Source organism: Diadema antillarum, unplaced genomic scaffold (assembly GCF_040938485.1).
Source record: "Diadema antillarum isolate AM-2024a unplaced genomic scaffold, OU_Dant_1.0 scf00000146, whole genome shotgun sequence".
NCBI lineage: Eukaryota > Metazoa > Echinodermata > Echinoidea > Diadematoida > Diadematidae > Diadema > Diadema antillarum.
In genome coordinates this window covers 976,717-989,975 of record NW_027271035.1, presented here as the reverse complement: position 1 = coordinate 989,975, position 13,259 = coordinate 976,717, and the positions used below count along the sequence as shown (strand labels likewise).

Below are 13,259 nucleotides of genomic sequence, written 5' to 3'. Positions count from 1 at the left end.
GACAGTAGGCCCTATGCCTATTGAAGCTTGGTCTACTGTCTCTGAACTGATGAATGTGTGGCCTCATATTATGGTCTCATTTCTCTCCAAAATACAGTGCAACATTAAAAAAAATATATTTTTCATTGACTACTTACTTCCACATAGGGGATAAGAAGATAAGGCATAGATTAAATCATTCGCAGAACAACTGTAGTATTCCAAACTTGGGACATCTTTTTTTTTTAAAGATCCCCTGAAACACCAAAACAAAATAAAATCACACACACACACACAGAAACCATCAATCCAAAATTAAGATGAAAACCTGAATCTATTGTTCACTGGAGTGCATCTGTTCAATGCCGTTTAAAAGCTGGAAAATTAGCAGCTTGCTCATGGCAATCTATAACTCATCAGAGTCTTTACCAATAGTGATTTCATACAGATATTGAAAAAAAATGGAAAAAGGGCATTAGTAGTATCTACACTTTTTGGATATGTAATTACCTATTAAGACCTTAATCACTGTAAGATGAATTCACATTCACAATTAAATGGCAGTATAAAAGGCAGTCACAATGTACACAGTCAAATTCTGAAATGATGACTCACTGAGAAGCATTACTCTGTGTCACGTACAGTCAACCTTTTAAGTCGACCTCGCACCGGTCATATTATCGCCTGAAAGTCGAAGGTCTTTTCAGGTCCTCTTCTCTTTATACTCTCTTGAGCTTAATCCCTCTTAAGTCATATTTTCTCTATTTTTCTTCAGTCCACATAAATTTGACTCAGGCAAGGTTGACTGTATTCACTAGTTTCCCTCATTTTCTATACTTTTCTTAGTTTGTTTCACCTCTAAGCATCTTGTCATAAGCAAATAAGTATTATATACTTTCATATATTAGTTCCCCTCACTTTCTATACTTTTCTTAGTGTCTTTCACCTCTTAGCATCTTGTTATAAGCAAATAAGTATTAAATACTTTCATATATTTGTTTCTCTCACTCTCTATACTTTCCTTAGTTTCACCCACCCCTTAGCATATAGTCATAAGCAAATAAGTATTACATCAAATTCATTGACGGTGACGGCGACCGACTGGCATCAAATTCTAAAAGGCTTTCTTTAAATTCATTCATGTGACCCAATTGTCATCCATTTGACATGACACATAGGTACAAACGTTAAATTGCCTTTAATACTGAAAAATAAACATTGCATGTATCAGATATATGTTGCTAGAATTAGAAAGACTATGCTCATATGTTGTTGTTTTTTTGTCTCCATAATATGCAATGTTCATGGTGTCTGCTGTTTTCCCATTTAACCAAGATCAATGCAGTCTTACATCTATGATTGCTAAATGTTGTTCCAAACACTTTTTGATACGGTAGTTTGATTTCACACACGTTAAGCATTCATTGAATGCGAGCTGGCACTGCATTAGATTAACCTTCAATGGCATATGAATATTTATAAGCTTCTGCACAATTATTGATTACTCTTATCATTATTATTTTATTGTTGTTGAGCCAATTTCAATTTCACTTGTTCATGATTTTGTGGACGGAAGTGCTTTAAAACATAAAGTAATATTTCTAAAAAGTATTCACATTATCATTTTTGTGATAGATCAGTGAAGCATGTATAGGCTGTAACAAGTTGAAGAAAGACTAAAAAGGAAGTTGAAGTGTGCTTCAAAGGGTGCGTTCGAGCACTCTAAAGCGAACCAAAGTGAACTGAACCAAAGCGTACCGTACCGAACTGTGCCAGATTTGAAGCGTTCGAGAGCTCTGTTGAGAAAGCATACCTCCCTAAGTTATTTTTAGAAAAGGTCATGCATTTTTGTAGCAAGAGGGTAATTCACCTGGTGCTTGAACTACTTACAGCTGTCCAAAACAAAGAGAATTATGTCTTTGCATTGTGACGTATGTGCATGATATGCGCATTCTCACATGCAAACTTTTGGTACGCTTTTGGAGCACATCGGGAAGTGGTCCACTTTTGGCTTGGTTCAGTACGGTGCGGTACATTTTATCAGTGTTCGAGCGCTCCTCTGGCGCAGGTTCGGTACAGTATGGTTCGCTTTAGGAGAGCGCTCAAACGCACCCAAAGTCTTTTCTCAGGATGGGTTGTCATATGATCAAAATGTGAGGGGGAAGAGAGGAAGGGCTTCAAAGAGATATGTGCTAGACATGGGTCCATCACCCAATGAGGAAAAAAGTGGGAATAGCAGCGGCACATGAAGAAGTGAGTTCTCCACAGAAGACATGATGAGAAAATAGGACGGTGTATGATATTCATTCAAGTTACTAGGTTCCCATACTTGCCAACCTTAAAAACTAAGAAATAGGAACAATTTGGAGTACTATCTTGAGAAACAGGGACATTCTTGCATTTCCTATACATTACTACATACAGAATTTGAAAAAAAAAATGTTAAAAAAAATTAATCAAAAAGTCAAAAGATGGCACTTTCCATTGCCAAAAAATAGGGAATGTCCACATCAAATACGGACAGTTGGCAAATATGGGTTCCTACCAGAAATTCTGTCTTTCTCCAACGAAGCATGACACAGTCAAACCTGCCTTAAGGACCACCTGTCCATAGCAGCCATTCTGCAGTTTGCAGCCACTATAAAATTCCTGAAGGGAAAAAATGTGATGTTCAAGACCATGTGCACAGTGACCACCTGTCTAAAGGTGGCCAGTGGTCACCAATTGTGATTGCTGCAGATTATCAACTCTCTGTAAAAGCCACAGACATATTAGGAGCTGCAGCTGAGCGAACAATTTACGCATGGCAAACAGTTTAATGACCCCCATCGCTTATTCGTCTGGCATTCAGGCACAGTAATGCATGGGTAAAAAGCTAGCTTGCTCTGCGCAAGCTAGAGTGTAATAATAAAATCAATAGTGCCACTATTCAATGCACTACAAGATATTAACTTATTCATACAGATACATATGATTACTTTATACTAATATACATGTACTATGTACCAGTATAGTAAGTACTTAAAAATGTATAGCAACAATAATACATGTAAATGTATGTGGTACGCATAAAATGTGTGAGAACCTGTGTATAGTGGCCACGCGTCTGTAAAGGCCACTCTTTTTTGTCTCCCTGGGGTGGCTGCAATAGACAGGTTTGATTGTATCATGCAGACATCGGTCCACATTGCCCTTGCCTAGTACCTCCTTGGTTGATCTACTCTGTTGTGCATACACATGATACGATATAATGAAATATACTGTATACGCCATATATTTCACGAGTGTAAATTTTCGCAAATCAGGACTTCCCAACGATTTCGCAAGAGATTAAATTTGCGATGGTGGAGTGCTGTAATAAACGGAGAAGTGTACACACATACGTCACATTCACATCGGGATCAGAGTCAATATTTTCGCGTGCCTTTAATTTCGCGAATAGCACCTGACTCACAAAATTTGCAAAAATAAAAACCTCGTGAAATATTCAGCGTATACAGTATCAGATTTCCGTGGACAAAGCAACCATAGAAATCATAAATTTAGGCCTGATCACAATATCAGGATTATGTCTTCATGAACGGAGCCAGGGCTTCCTTCATCCCATCCCTGAAGGAGGTGGTCTGACCGATGCCCAGCTCTTCCAGCTTTGTGCGGTCCATCGTGCAGTCCTTCGGTCTGAGGGTCCCACCAGTTGGCTGGACCGGGTTCGGCCGGAGGTGCTCGTGGGGGAGCTGGAAGAGGTCGGCAATGGTGGTCGCCATGGCGTACTTGGTCATGAGCTCCCCACCACACCAGTGGAAGATCTGGGTGACTGATGCAGGATCCTGTGGGAAGATGATTAAAAAAAGCACACCATCAACGAGATGTACTGTAAAACGAGGAATGTTTGAGTGCATTTTAATTTCGTGAATTTCTTGAGCGCCACGATTCACGAAATTAAAATGCATGTGAAATTTCTTGTATACACTATATGCACTGAATGGTAGTGGCAATGCACAAAATTTCATGCTGCAAAGAAGGCTGTCAGCTCCAATTTGTGAAAATTTCATGCTGCGAATATACTCTGTTTTACAATACTTGTCAAACAGGTCAGCACTACCAGATGTTCAAATAATTATAAAATAATATGTTGGCCTGTTGCAGTTTGCTGCTGGCATTTGGTTGATCAGCAAGGCAAACGCCAAGCTATGTCTCACCTGCCTGCGTATCGCAAAAGTGATTATAGTGTTTTTCAATGTAAGTTCATTGACCTTTTGACCTTTGAACTTCTTGGACTTCACCATAATCATTATAGAACTTGACTGGCATTTAATTTCTAGGCTATGTACCTGTGTTGTGAGTTTGGTGGTCATAGCTCAAATCTGTTGAAAAATTATTGAGCGTACACCAAAATACTGTGAGTACAGTACTTATCAGAGAAATTTCATTAACATTTTGACCTTTGACCTTGTCGGACTGCACCCATATAATCAAAATTGACCTGCACTTTAAGGTTATGTACCTGTGGTGTAAGTTTGGTGGTCAAAGTTCATAGATGTGGAAATTCAAAGAGAGCATACCAAATTGTTGACAATGCCGACAACAATGCTGCCAACTAGGACAACAGACAAGGCAATCGCCAAATTGTGTCTCGCCCATTCGCGTACAAGGAATTACTATTTTTTATAACTCCCAGAAGTTAATTGACCTGCTGATGACCTTTGACCTTGTGGTGACCTTCAACACCCTAAGGGACATTTACCATCCAAGTTTGGTCACAAACAGACAAAGGGATCAAAAGTAACGAGCCATAATCGAAACGCGCCATAAAAACTTAACATTGGGTCCTAAAAATTTGTTGACCCCTTTCTGTGACCTTTGACCTTTTGATGACCTTTAACTCCCCAAGGGACATCTACCGTCCAAGTTTAGTCACAAACGGACATAGGGATCAAAAGTTATGAGCCACAATCAAAACGCGCCCTAAAAACATAACATTGGGCCCTAAAAGTTTGTTGACCCCTGTCTGTGACCTTTGACCTTGTGAAGACCTTCATCTCCCCAAGGGACATCTTCCATCCAAGTTTGGTCACAAACGGACAAAGGGATCAAAATTTATGAGCCATACACGAAATGCGCCCTAAAAACTTAACATTGGGCCCTAAAAGTTCGTTGACCCCTGTCTGTAACCTTTGACCTTGTGGTTACCTTCAACTTCCCAAGAGACATCTACCATCACCCAAGTTTGATTGCCATTGTAGCAACATGTGCTGAGTTACGTGTGATAAGAGAGTCTTGCGAGTAAACTTTAACGTATGACCTCAAATGACCTTTGACCTTATCCTGTGACCTCCAACGGCACCATAACATGAAGGTACCCCCAGTGCATCTATGACCCAAGTTAGGTTGTAATCCAAGCAACTTATGTGAAGTTATTTGTAAAAAGAGAGTCTTGCAGGTAAACTTTAACATAGAAAAGAGAGTCTTGCACATACTCTTTAATATATGACCTCAAATGACCTTTGACATCATCACATGACCTCCGACAACACCATAACATGAAGATACCCCTAGTGCTTCTATCACCCAAGTGTGGCTGCCATTGGTGTAACAGTTGCCAAGTTATGCATCATAAGAGAGTCTTGCAGGTAAACTTTAACATTTGTGACCGACGACGGACGGACGACGGACGGACGCCATTTGGATCCCTTAGTCTCGCCTTCACCTCCAGTGGGCGAGACAAAAATTGATGCCTGTGTCTTACTTCTGCTACTCAGGCAAGACAAAAATTAACCAAATCATAAACACTGTCTGAATTTGTCTTGACCATGGTTAGATTGTTGATTTGATCACTTTTCTTCCCAAGAAGAAGAATGGCATAAGACGATGGATGTCATCGTCAGTACTCACCTTTTCCCATCGCTCACACATCTGTCTGCAGACCACAGCGATGTCCTGTACGTGGGTGGGGCAGCGAGTACAGACGTCATCGATCAGGTCTGTCTTGTCTTTATTACTGATCGTCTTGACCAGTATCGTGACGGCACTCTCCTCTATCGTCTCCAGTGGTCCATAAAGGATGGGTATTCGAAGAACGGCACTATCTAATCATATTGAAAATAATGAACAATATTCCAGACAATCTTCACTTAATGCACATTTCATCTAAAACATTTTTTTTAAGGAAATCAATATCTAACACTTGCATGAAAAAGGACTGGACGGACAATCAAAATTGTGTAGCATATACAGCAGAAAACAAATAGATTGATCATTTTGCATAGGAAAATATCCTTCCTAATCATTCACAAGTCAAGTGACAGCTAAAGACATACATAGACACAATCATAAATGTGCACAGAGGATGTGTACACATCTACAGAGAGTTTCAAACATGTAAATAAAAGCGCTTGAGCTAACCTTCATTCGAAACTTTGGGTCATGTAGGCTCTGTTGAGTTGATCCACAAGATAAAGGGAGCATTTACTTGTCATGAAATTATATTCCAGGAAAATATCTGCTAAGCACATACTTCTTCATCTACTAAGAAATTTTGGCTTCTTTCCTATATATTAATGGATTTTCTGTGCTTTTTATTTGCAGGTGTGGTGGGGAGGGGGGGGGGGGACTCAAATGCAAACGGGAAGCACAAATACAAATCACAATAAGAAATGACTTCAGTGATTACAACAATACCCATGTACATTTCAATGTTCCGTGGAAAAGCAACATACTTTGGTTTGTGGCCCGGATGATCTTTTCCCCTTCCAGTTTCTGACAGCCATATTTGTTGAGTGGGTTGGTGGCATCCGATGGTTTGTAAGGCGGTGATGTGCCATCAAATACATAATCCGTGCTGATAAAAATGACATAGGCGCCAAATTCAGCTGGTAAAAGGGAAAAACAAACACAAAGACATAAAAACAAGAGCTTCAAAACATGCAATCAGCTAAAAGCAAGTAGCATTTTCCCAACATATAGTATGGTAGAACTCTAAAATACTGGTACATGACATGATCTATACAAACTCAGTTTCAGCATCAAGTCACTTGTCTGGATAAGGCTATATATTCCTGAGCATGGATGCTTTTGAAATTGGAATGAAACAACATATTCTTTTTGCAAAAATGATTTGCAGATCCAAAGGAAGAGATGCATATCTAAAGGCCAATTTTTTCAGAGAAATGTGGATGCAACATCTACGACAAATATAAAATCGCACATACCAAGTGACCCACTCAGGCATGTCTCAAATAACCTACCTCCTCCACACTGTCTAATAACTCCACAAAAATATGAGTAATGCTTACTAAACATTGGCTGCCCATTGGCATACACACTGGAACGTTTTCTTTGTGGATTTCCTCAGATTTCTGGAAACTAACTGTGAATGCTTTATTCAAAAATAGATTATCTAACCCCCCCCCCCCCCCCATTCCCATTGTGTCATCACGGTCTTCTTGTGGACTGACGTTCCCAGCTACATCTGAGAGGACCTGCTGACTTAAAAAAAAAAAAAAAAAAAATGACAGCTATCAAGTCTAACAGGCAGAGAGAGAGAGAGGAACAAATGCCAATAGAGCCTTGAAATTCTTATGGTGACAGCGACAATTAGCAATATATATTCACAATCTGTTTCCATTGACCGCTGTGTGAACATCAAATGCAGTCATAAAAAAAAGAATAGAATGCACCTTCCAACATACCACTTAATTTTCCAATGACTTCAGTGGCATCACAATTCACTTTCTTAGCTCTCTCTTCATTCACTTCGACGACATCTGGTCTACGTTCTACGGCTGCATGAATGACAGCATTTGGCTGGAAAAAAAAAAAGAAAGAAAGAGAATAAAAGAACAATTTGACATTAATTCTAATAATGAAATGTAACTTTTGGAAGATGGTTTATGGGAACATAATGGGGCAAGTCCAAGATAAGGTCCCCTCAGAAGGCAAAATTTCATCTTTGCTCAATATTGACATATTTGGTATCATTTTGAAGCTTATGAGTTGAGGTTTTGATTTCTATGGAGGAAAAAATGATATTATGTAAATTTATGCAAATTTCAAGGACTTCATTTGCATAAATGTAAAACACAGCGTTACGGATGGGAAATTTATAAAAATTCATATCTATTCAAAGGAAAGCAAATAATATTTGATTAATATGTGGACATAAGAAGTTCATCAAATAGTTTAACTTGGTATGAAAATTTAGGGATTATGCAAATGATTATGCAAATTAGCTCGTGTCCTACCATGAGATGTCCCATACGTAACAAATTGAGGTCATTTTTTTAGGCTTTTTCTGAAATTGCTCAGGTTATTTGAATGCCCTTTTGGAAAGTTCTAATTTATTGTTTAGAGAAATTAAATACCATAGAACAAAGAAAAAAAAGTAAAAGAAATATTTTTCATTAGGCATTGAAATAATGTTATGTATGGGACATATGCGTTACGTATGGGACATCCTCATACATATTACAGGTGAATGCATGTAGCTACAGTTGTAGCTGGGAAGGTCTCTCAGTACACAAATGGTCAATCATCCTGAAGAAAGCATCCCAACTTTGCAGCTACTTTTTGAGTTATAGACACTTGAAACAATACATGTACTTGACTGAACAATTTTCAGAAAGGGGGAGGGGAAGATGGCAAAATACACAATGAAAATCAGCATTAAAGGGATGGTATAGTTTTTGTAGAAATGGGGACTCAGTTTTCAACATTCTATGAGATGACTGGAAACCAATAATATGAATTAAATTACTTAAGAGCATACAATTCTAAGACTAGAGGAATTCCAAGTTAATTTGATGGAGATCCAATTTGAAACGGTTGTGATATCAAAAAAATATATAATCATATATATATATATATATATAAAGTAAAATGATTTTTTTTTTTTATGCAAGTGATACACAAATTGTCCTTATTCAGTTTTCAATAGTAGCCACAACAAAATTCATGGGTATGATACATACAGAGGTGTGACTCAAATCAGTGACCTGACTGCTAGACAGACATCATACATCTACTTGATTACTGGAATTCCACGTAGCAGGTATTGCTTATTTATTAAAATTGATATTTCTTGTGTCAAGTTGTTTTTTATTGAAACTAAATGGCAAACTGCCCTTCATCAATAGAAGTAAACACTTTAAACTATTCAATTTTTTAGTAGTAACTATCCTGATAAAAATTATAAATAGGGCATACAGACTCAGGTTGGTCATAAAAAATATGGAATATGATTGAATATGATTATGATGGTAAATATTTGGGGGATATTGTTCCCTTGACAATCTGGATCAGTATTTGAGTAATTCAACTGATTCCACCTCAATAATTATGCAAAAATTTGTTTATGGGTATTTTGCAAAATTATTTTGCAAAATACCCATAAACATGGTTCTCCACACACTAAACGAATGGGGGACTAAGGGCATGCATACTCAGGTTGGTCATAAAAATATGAAAATATGATTGAATATGACTATGATGGTGAATATTTGGGGAATATTCTTTCCTTGACAATCTGGATCAGTATTTGAGTAGTTTCAACTGATTTTACTTCAATAATTATGCAAAATACCCATAAACATGGTTCTTCACACACTAAATGAATGGGGGACAAAGTGTCCCATACGTAACTGTCCCATACGTAACACGTCATGTCTGTCTTTAATGAGAACCTGTAATTAGAGCTTTTTGCCTAATGACATGAAACTTACCTGTGATAATCTGGAGTGTTGTGACTTTCATCACAGTGAGTTACAAGTTGTAGAATAAAATACTTTCAGAGAGTTTTGAGGTTGAAAAAAAATGTTCAAAAAAACAAAATTTTTCTGGTCCCATACGTAACGGCACATATTTTCTCTTCTAGAATATAATTGTCATGGTCATTTTTCTCAATTTTTTACATGATTATACTTCTCCTAGATATCAATCATCATGATAAAGTTCAATATGATCAAAGGCCATTAACACTATTTTTCAGGTCATAAAAGTCTCTGAATGTCCCATACGTAATGCGCGTGTTATCTTGGACTTGCCCAATGGCAGAACAAAATACCTTTCTGGCTATATATATATTTGTTTGATGACGGCTTGGAAAGTTATCATGACGATTACAAAGTTTGAAGTTGAGTAACATATTTATAGGGCATATTGGGAAAAGTACAACAATTTCTATATGTGGGATCAATGTCAATGTCATCATTTATGCAGCATATTTGTGTGGTCTTTTGTTGTTGGTCTGTTTCATCATTTTTTGTTTTTGTTTTAGCAGAAACTATTTTACTCAGAAAATATTAATTCCAGAGTGAGCCTACAGCAATGAATGAGTATAAGGATTATAAGCTGGAATGCAGCATTTTCCATCAAATACATTTATTGATTTTTTTTAGCTAAAGGTTGAAAACACCACTTTTCATTTGGAGCACAATCAAAGTCTTGAGGTCGGGGTGTTTCTTTCTTTTTTTTCATTCTCTGAGATCAAAAGGCATGGTAAAAAGTAGGATATATTACTGAATATGGAATTTGACCACCAAATCTGATAGCACCTTATCTCAAAACAAACAAGCTTGATGATGACCTTCCCTCTGGCTCTTGGTCATAAAGATTCTCATCAAAGTCCACTTGGGTCAGTTCTGTATGTATACTTGATAAGTTATAGAAATTAGTTTGGCTATACTTCTAGTGTGGGGTGGAACTCATTGAAAGTCCTGAGCTTTAAATGGATTTAATGTTGTTTTTCTTCTGATTTTTCACTACATTGTTGTAAGCAAAAACATAGATTCAAAGTGTGTGCGTGCAAGTGTGTGAGAGAGGGGGGGGGGGGACATTAAGAAACAATTCTTGATATCAAAACACTGATCTACTATTCTACTCAGCTTCCTGAAAAGGCTAGGATATGATAGATACCATTACTTTAAAGGGAAGCTCCTGATGTACACTTGTATTCATGTAGAATGCAATGTACAGCTACAACTCGATTTATACTGAATCCTGTAGTGCATTTGCTTCATATATTTGCGATGGATAGCTGTATGATCTTTAATTTTAATACTGCCCCATCTTCAACAATTTTCCACATACCATGTGTACATTTACATGCAGTTTACACAAATCACTGTAGCTCAAAATGTATTCCTATCATCACTGTTTTATGGTGGTCCCGTTACCTTGAATTCCTGCATGACGGCACGAACCTCCTCTTCGCTTCTAATGTCCACTTTCCGGAGACCATCCTTGGCCCGAGAGAAGGCCAGTCCAAGAGGCTCGGTGGTTGGACATGCCTGCAGCTCTTTCATGAGGGCACGCCCCAGAAGACCAGATGCACCTGTTACCAGAATCCTCATGGCTTCACATGAAAACTTAATTTACACACATACACATAGAAGAAAGGAGAAAGAAACAAAAAAGGCCTGGAAGTGTTTTGCTTAGGAACAGGCTGGCCCGGTGACATTTTATAGTGTCACTATAAACTGTTCATTTACTGGTTCTTACTTTTCTACCATATGTATGCAGACCCATAACTAGGATTTTTATGGGGGGAGGGTTCATAAAAAGAAAAAAGTGGACCTTTTTAGTTCAAATTTAAGATCAAGACAATTTAAAAATCACTTGTGATCACTAATATTCTTAGCCTATATATAATATGGGTACAGGGCACCTACTAAAATTAACTTAATATAAAAGATTCATTATTCTATTAAGGTGACAATGATGGCTACCTCTGAGGCTGAGTTCTTATACACTGAGCGTGACATAAGAATCGAGAAAAAAACAAAAGATGAGGTTGAAAGCACCTTCACAACTGACAAAATCGATTTGCTTTGGGTTTGGCTCAGTGCATTTCTAATTAAACATACATTATACAGCACTTCACGTCATCACGGGAAACAATGATTAAGAGATTTTATGAAGTTTGTAATTTGCAGAGTTGTACACAATTTGTGCATGACATGCATGACATGATTTGAAGACCTTTCCACGCGGGTAGCTAGGGATTAGATCTCTTGAATTGCCCTCTAGTAAACTCTACTCTTTGACTTCGACTTTGTCTTTGACTTACTGGGCACAATAATAATCTCAAAGAACATCGCTTATAAATCCTTTCTGAAAGTCTGTGGGTAGCATTTTGGTTCATGCTATGTAGCTGTGCATGCTGTGTTGTGTGTATCTGGCTCCCTCGTCCACTATGGACATCAATAAACCCACCAGAAGGAAAAAAAACAAAAACAAAGAAAGAACAGTAGGCCTATGTAAAAATGTAGGTCTACATACCTATTGACACATGTAAATTTAGCCCACATCATGTGATATCAATTGTCACCCACATCATGTGACGTACGTCAACTGAAGTGCATGATGAACTAAACAATTGCAATAATTTTAATTCACAATAAAATTACCACTGTAGAATTCTACCAGTTAAGTTACGAGTATGAGGTCCATGACATCCATGCCACAAATTAAATATGTTTGCATTGTTGGCAGCTTGCAGTGACCTCTCATGCTCTAGCAAGCCAAATGTCTTCTCTAAAGCCCGCCGCACACTACACGATTTTGCCCCGATTCACCGGTCTCAAGACCTTAAGACTAGAAGTGTGACGTCACAGTCTTGCCATTTTCTAATCGTACGACTGGGTCTTAGCGCCAGTCGTAGAGATTTGACATGTTGAATTTCTACCGACTGGTCGTGGGCTTTCAGCCATTCACAATGCAGTAAAATGCAAGCGCACGCATGTGCGCACTGCGCGCGCTTTACAGTCGGGTCGTATAGTGTGCGGTGTCCGGTCGTACGACTGGTCTTAAGACCCAGCTTGGCTTAAGACTTAAAGACCAGTCTGATCGTGTAGTGTGCGGTGGCCTTTACATGTTCTCCCTGCACTTGCCTGCTGACCCTGAATTACAAATTGCAAATACAACTTAAATTCATAGACTCTAGTAAATTACAACTTTCAAGTTTATCAGTCATCAATTCTACAAAGTACAATTTCTAGAACCCTAGACAATCTAGAGTAGAGATCTCTACACTAAAGTAGACTAGACTGGACAGTTCAGTTGCCATGATGATGGTGGGTCGGGATGCCCATTCATTTGTAAATCAGTCTGTAAATTAGTAAATTTTACTTCCAAAATTTTATGAAGTCTGAATCGGAAGAGAAGTAAACTTACACTTGTCTCACCTTTTTTGACAACGCGGTGACAGAACTCAGAAGCTTTAATTGGCTTGAACCTGTCCTCAGGAATCTAATTCTTAAAGTTTATGTTTGCCTTTTTATAACGAG

The 13,259-nt window shown here is 38.0% G+C and overlaps 1 protein-coding gene across 1 annotated transcript; it reads right to left on the bottom strand.

Annotated features, from left to right (window-relative positions):
* Nucleotides 1–3,373: 3,373 nt before the first annotated feature.
* Nucleotides 3,374–13,201, bottom strand: LOC139721585 (methionine adenosyltransferase 2 subunit beta-like). Its single transcript, XM_071632916.1, has 6 exons — nucleotides 13,158–13,201; nucleotides 11,148–11,339; nucleotides 7,668–7,782; nucleotides 6,696–6,848; nucleotides 5,872–6,065; nucleotides 3,374–3,806 (listed from the first exon to the last, which is right to left on the bottom strand). The coding sequence occupies exons 2-6, from the start codon at nucleotides 11,322–11,324 to the stop codon at nucleotides 3,546–3,548; spliced, it is 900 nt and encodes a 299-aa protein (XP_071489017.1). The 5' UTR covers nucleotides 11,325–11,339; nucleotides 13,158–13,201; the 3' UTR covers nucleotides 3,374–3,545.
* Nucleotides 13,202–13,259: the final 58 nt, after the last annotated feature.

Coding starts and splice junctions, on each gene's coding strand:
- LOC139721585 (XM_071632916.1), bottom strand. CDS start 11,324: ATGAGGATTCTGGTAACAGGTGCATCTGGTCTTCTGGGGCGTGCCCTC. Junction 7,783..11,147: donor CCGTCATGCAGGAATTCAAG/GTAACGGGACCA, acceptor TTTTTTTTCCAG/CCAAATGCTGTCATTCATGC. Junction 6,066..6,695: donor CATCCGGGCCACAAACCAAA/GTATGTTGCTTT, acceptor CAATATGATTAG/ATAGTGCCGTTCTTCGAATA.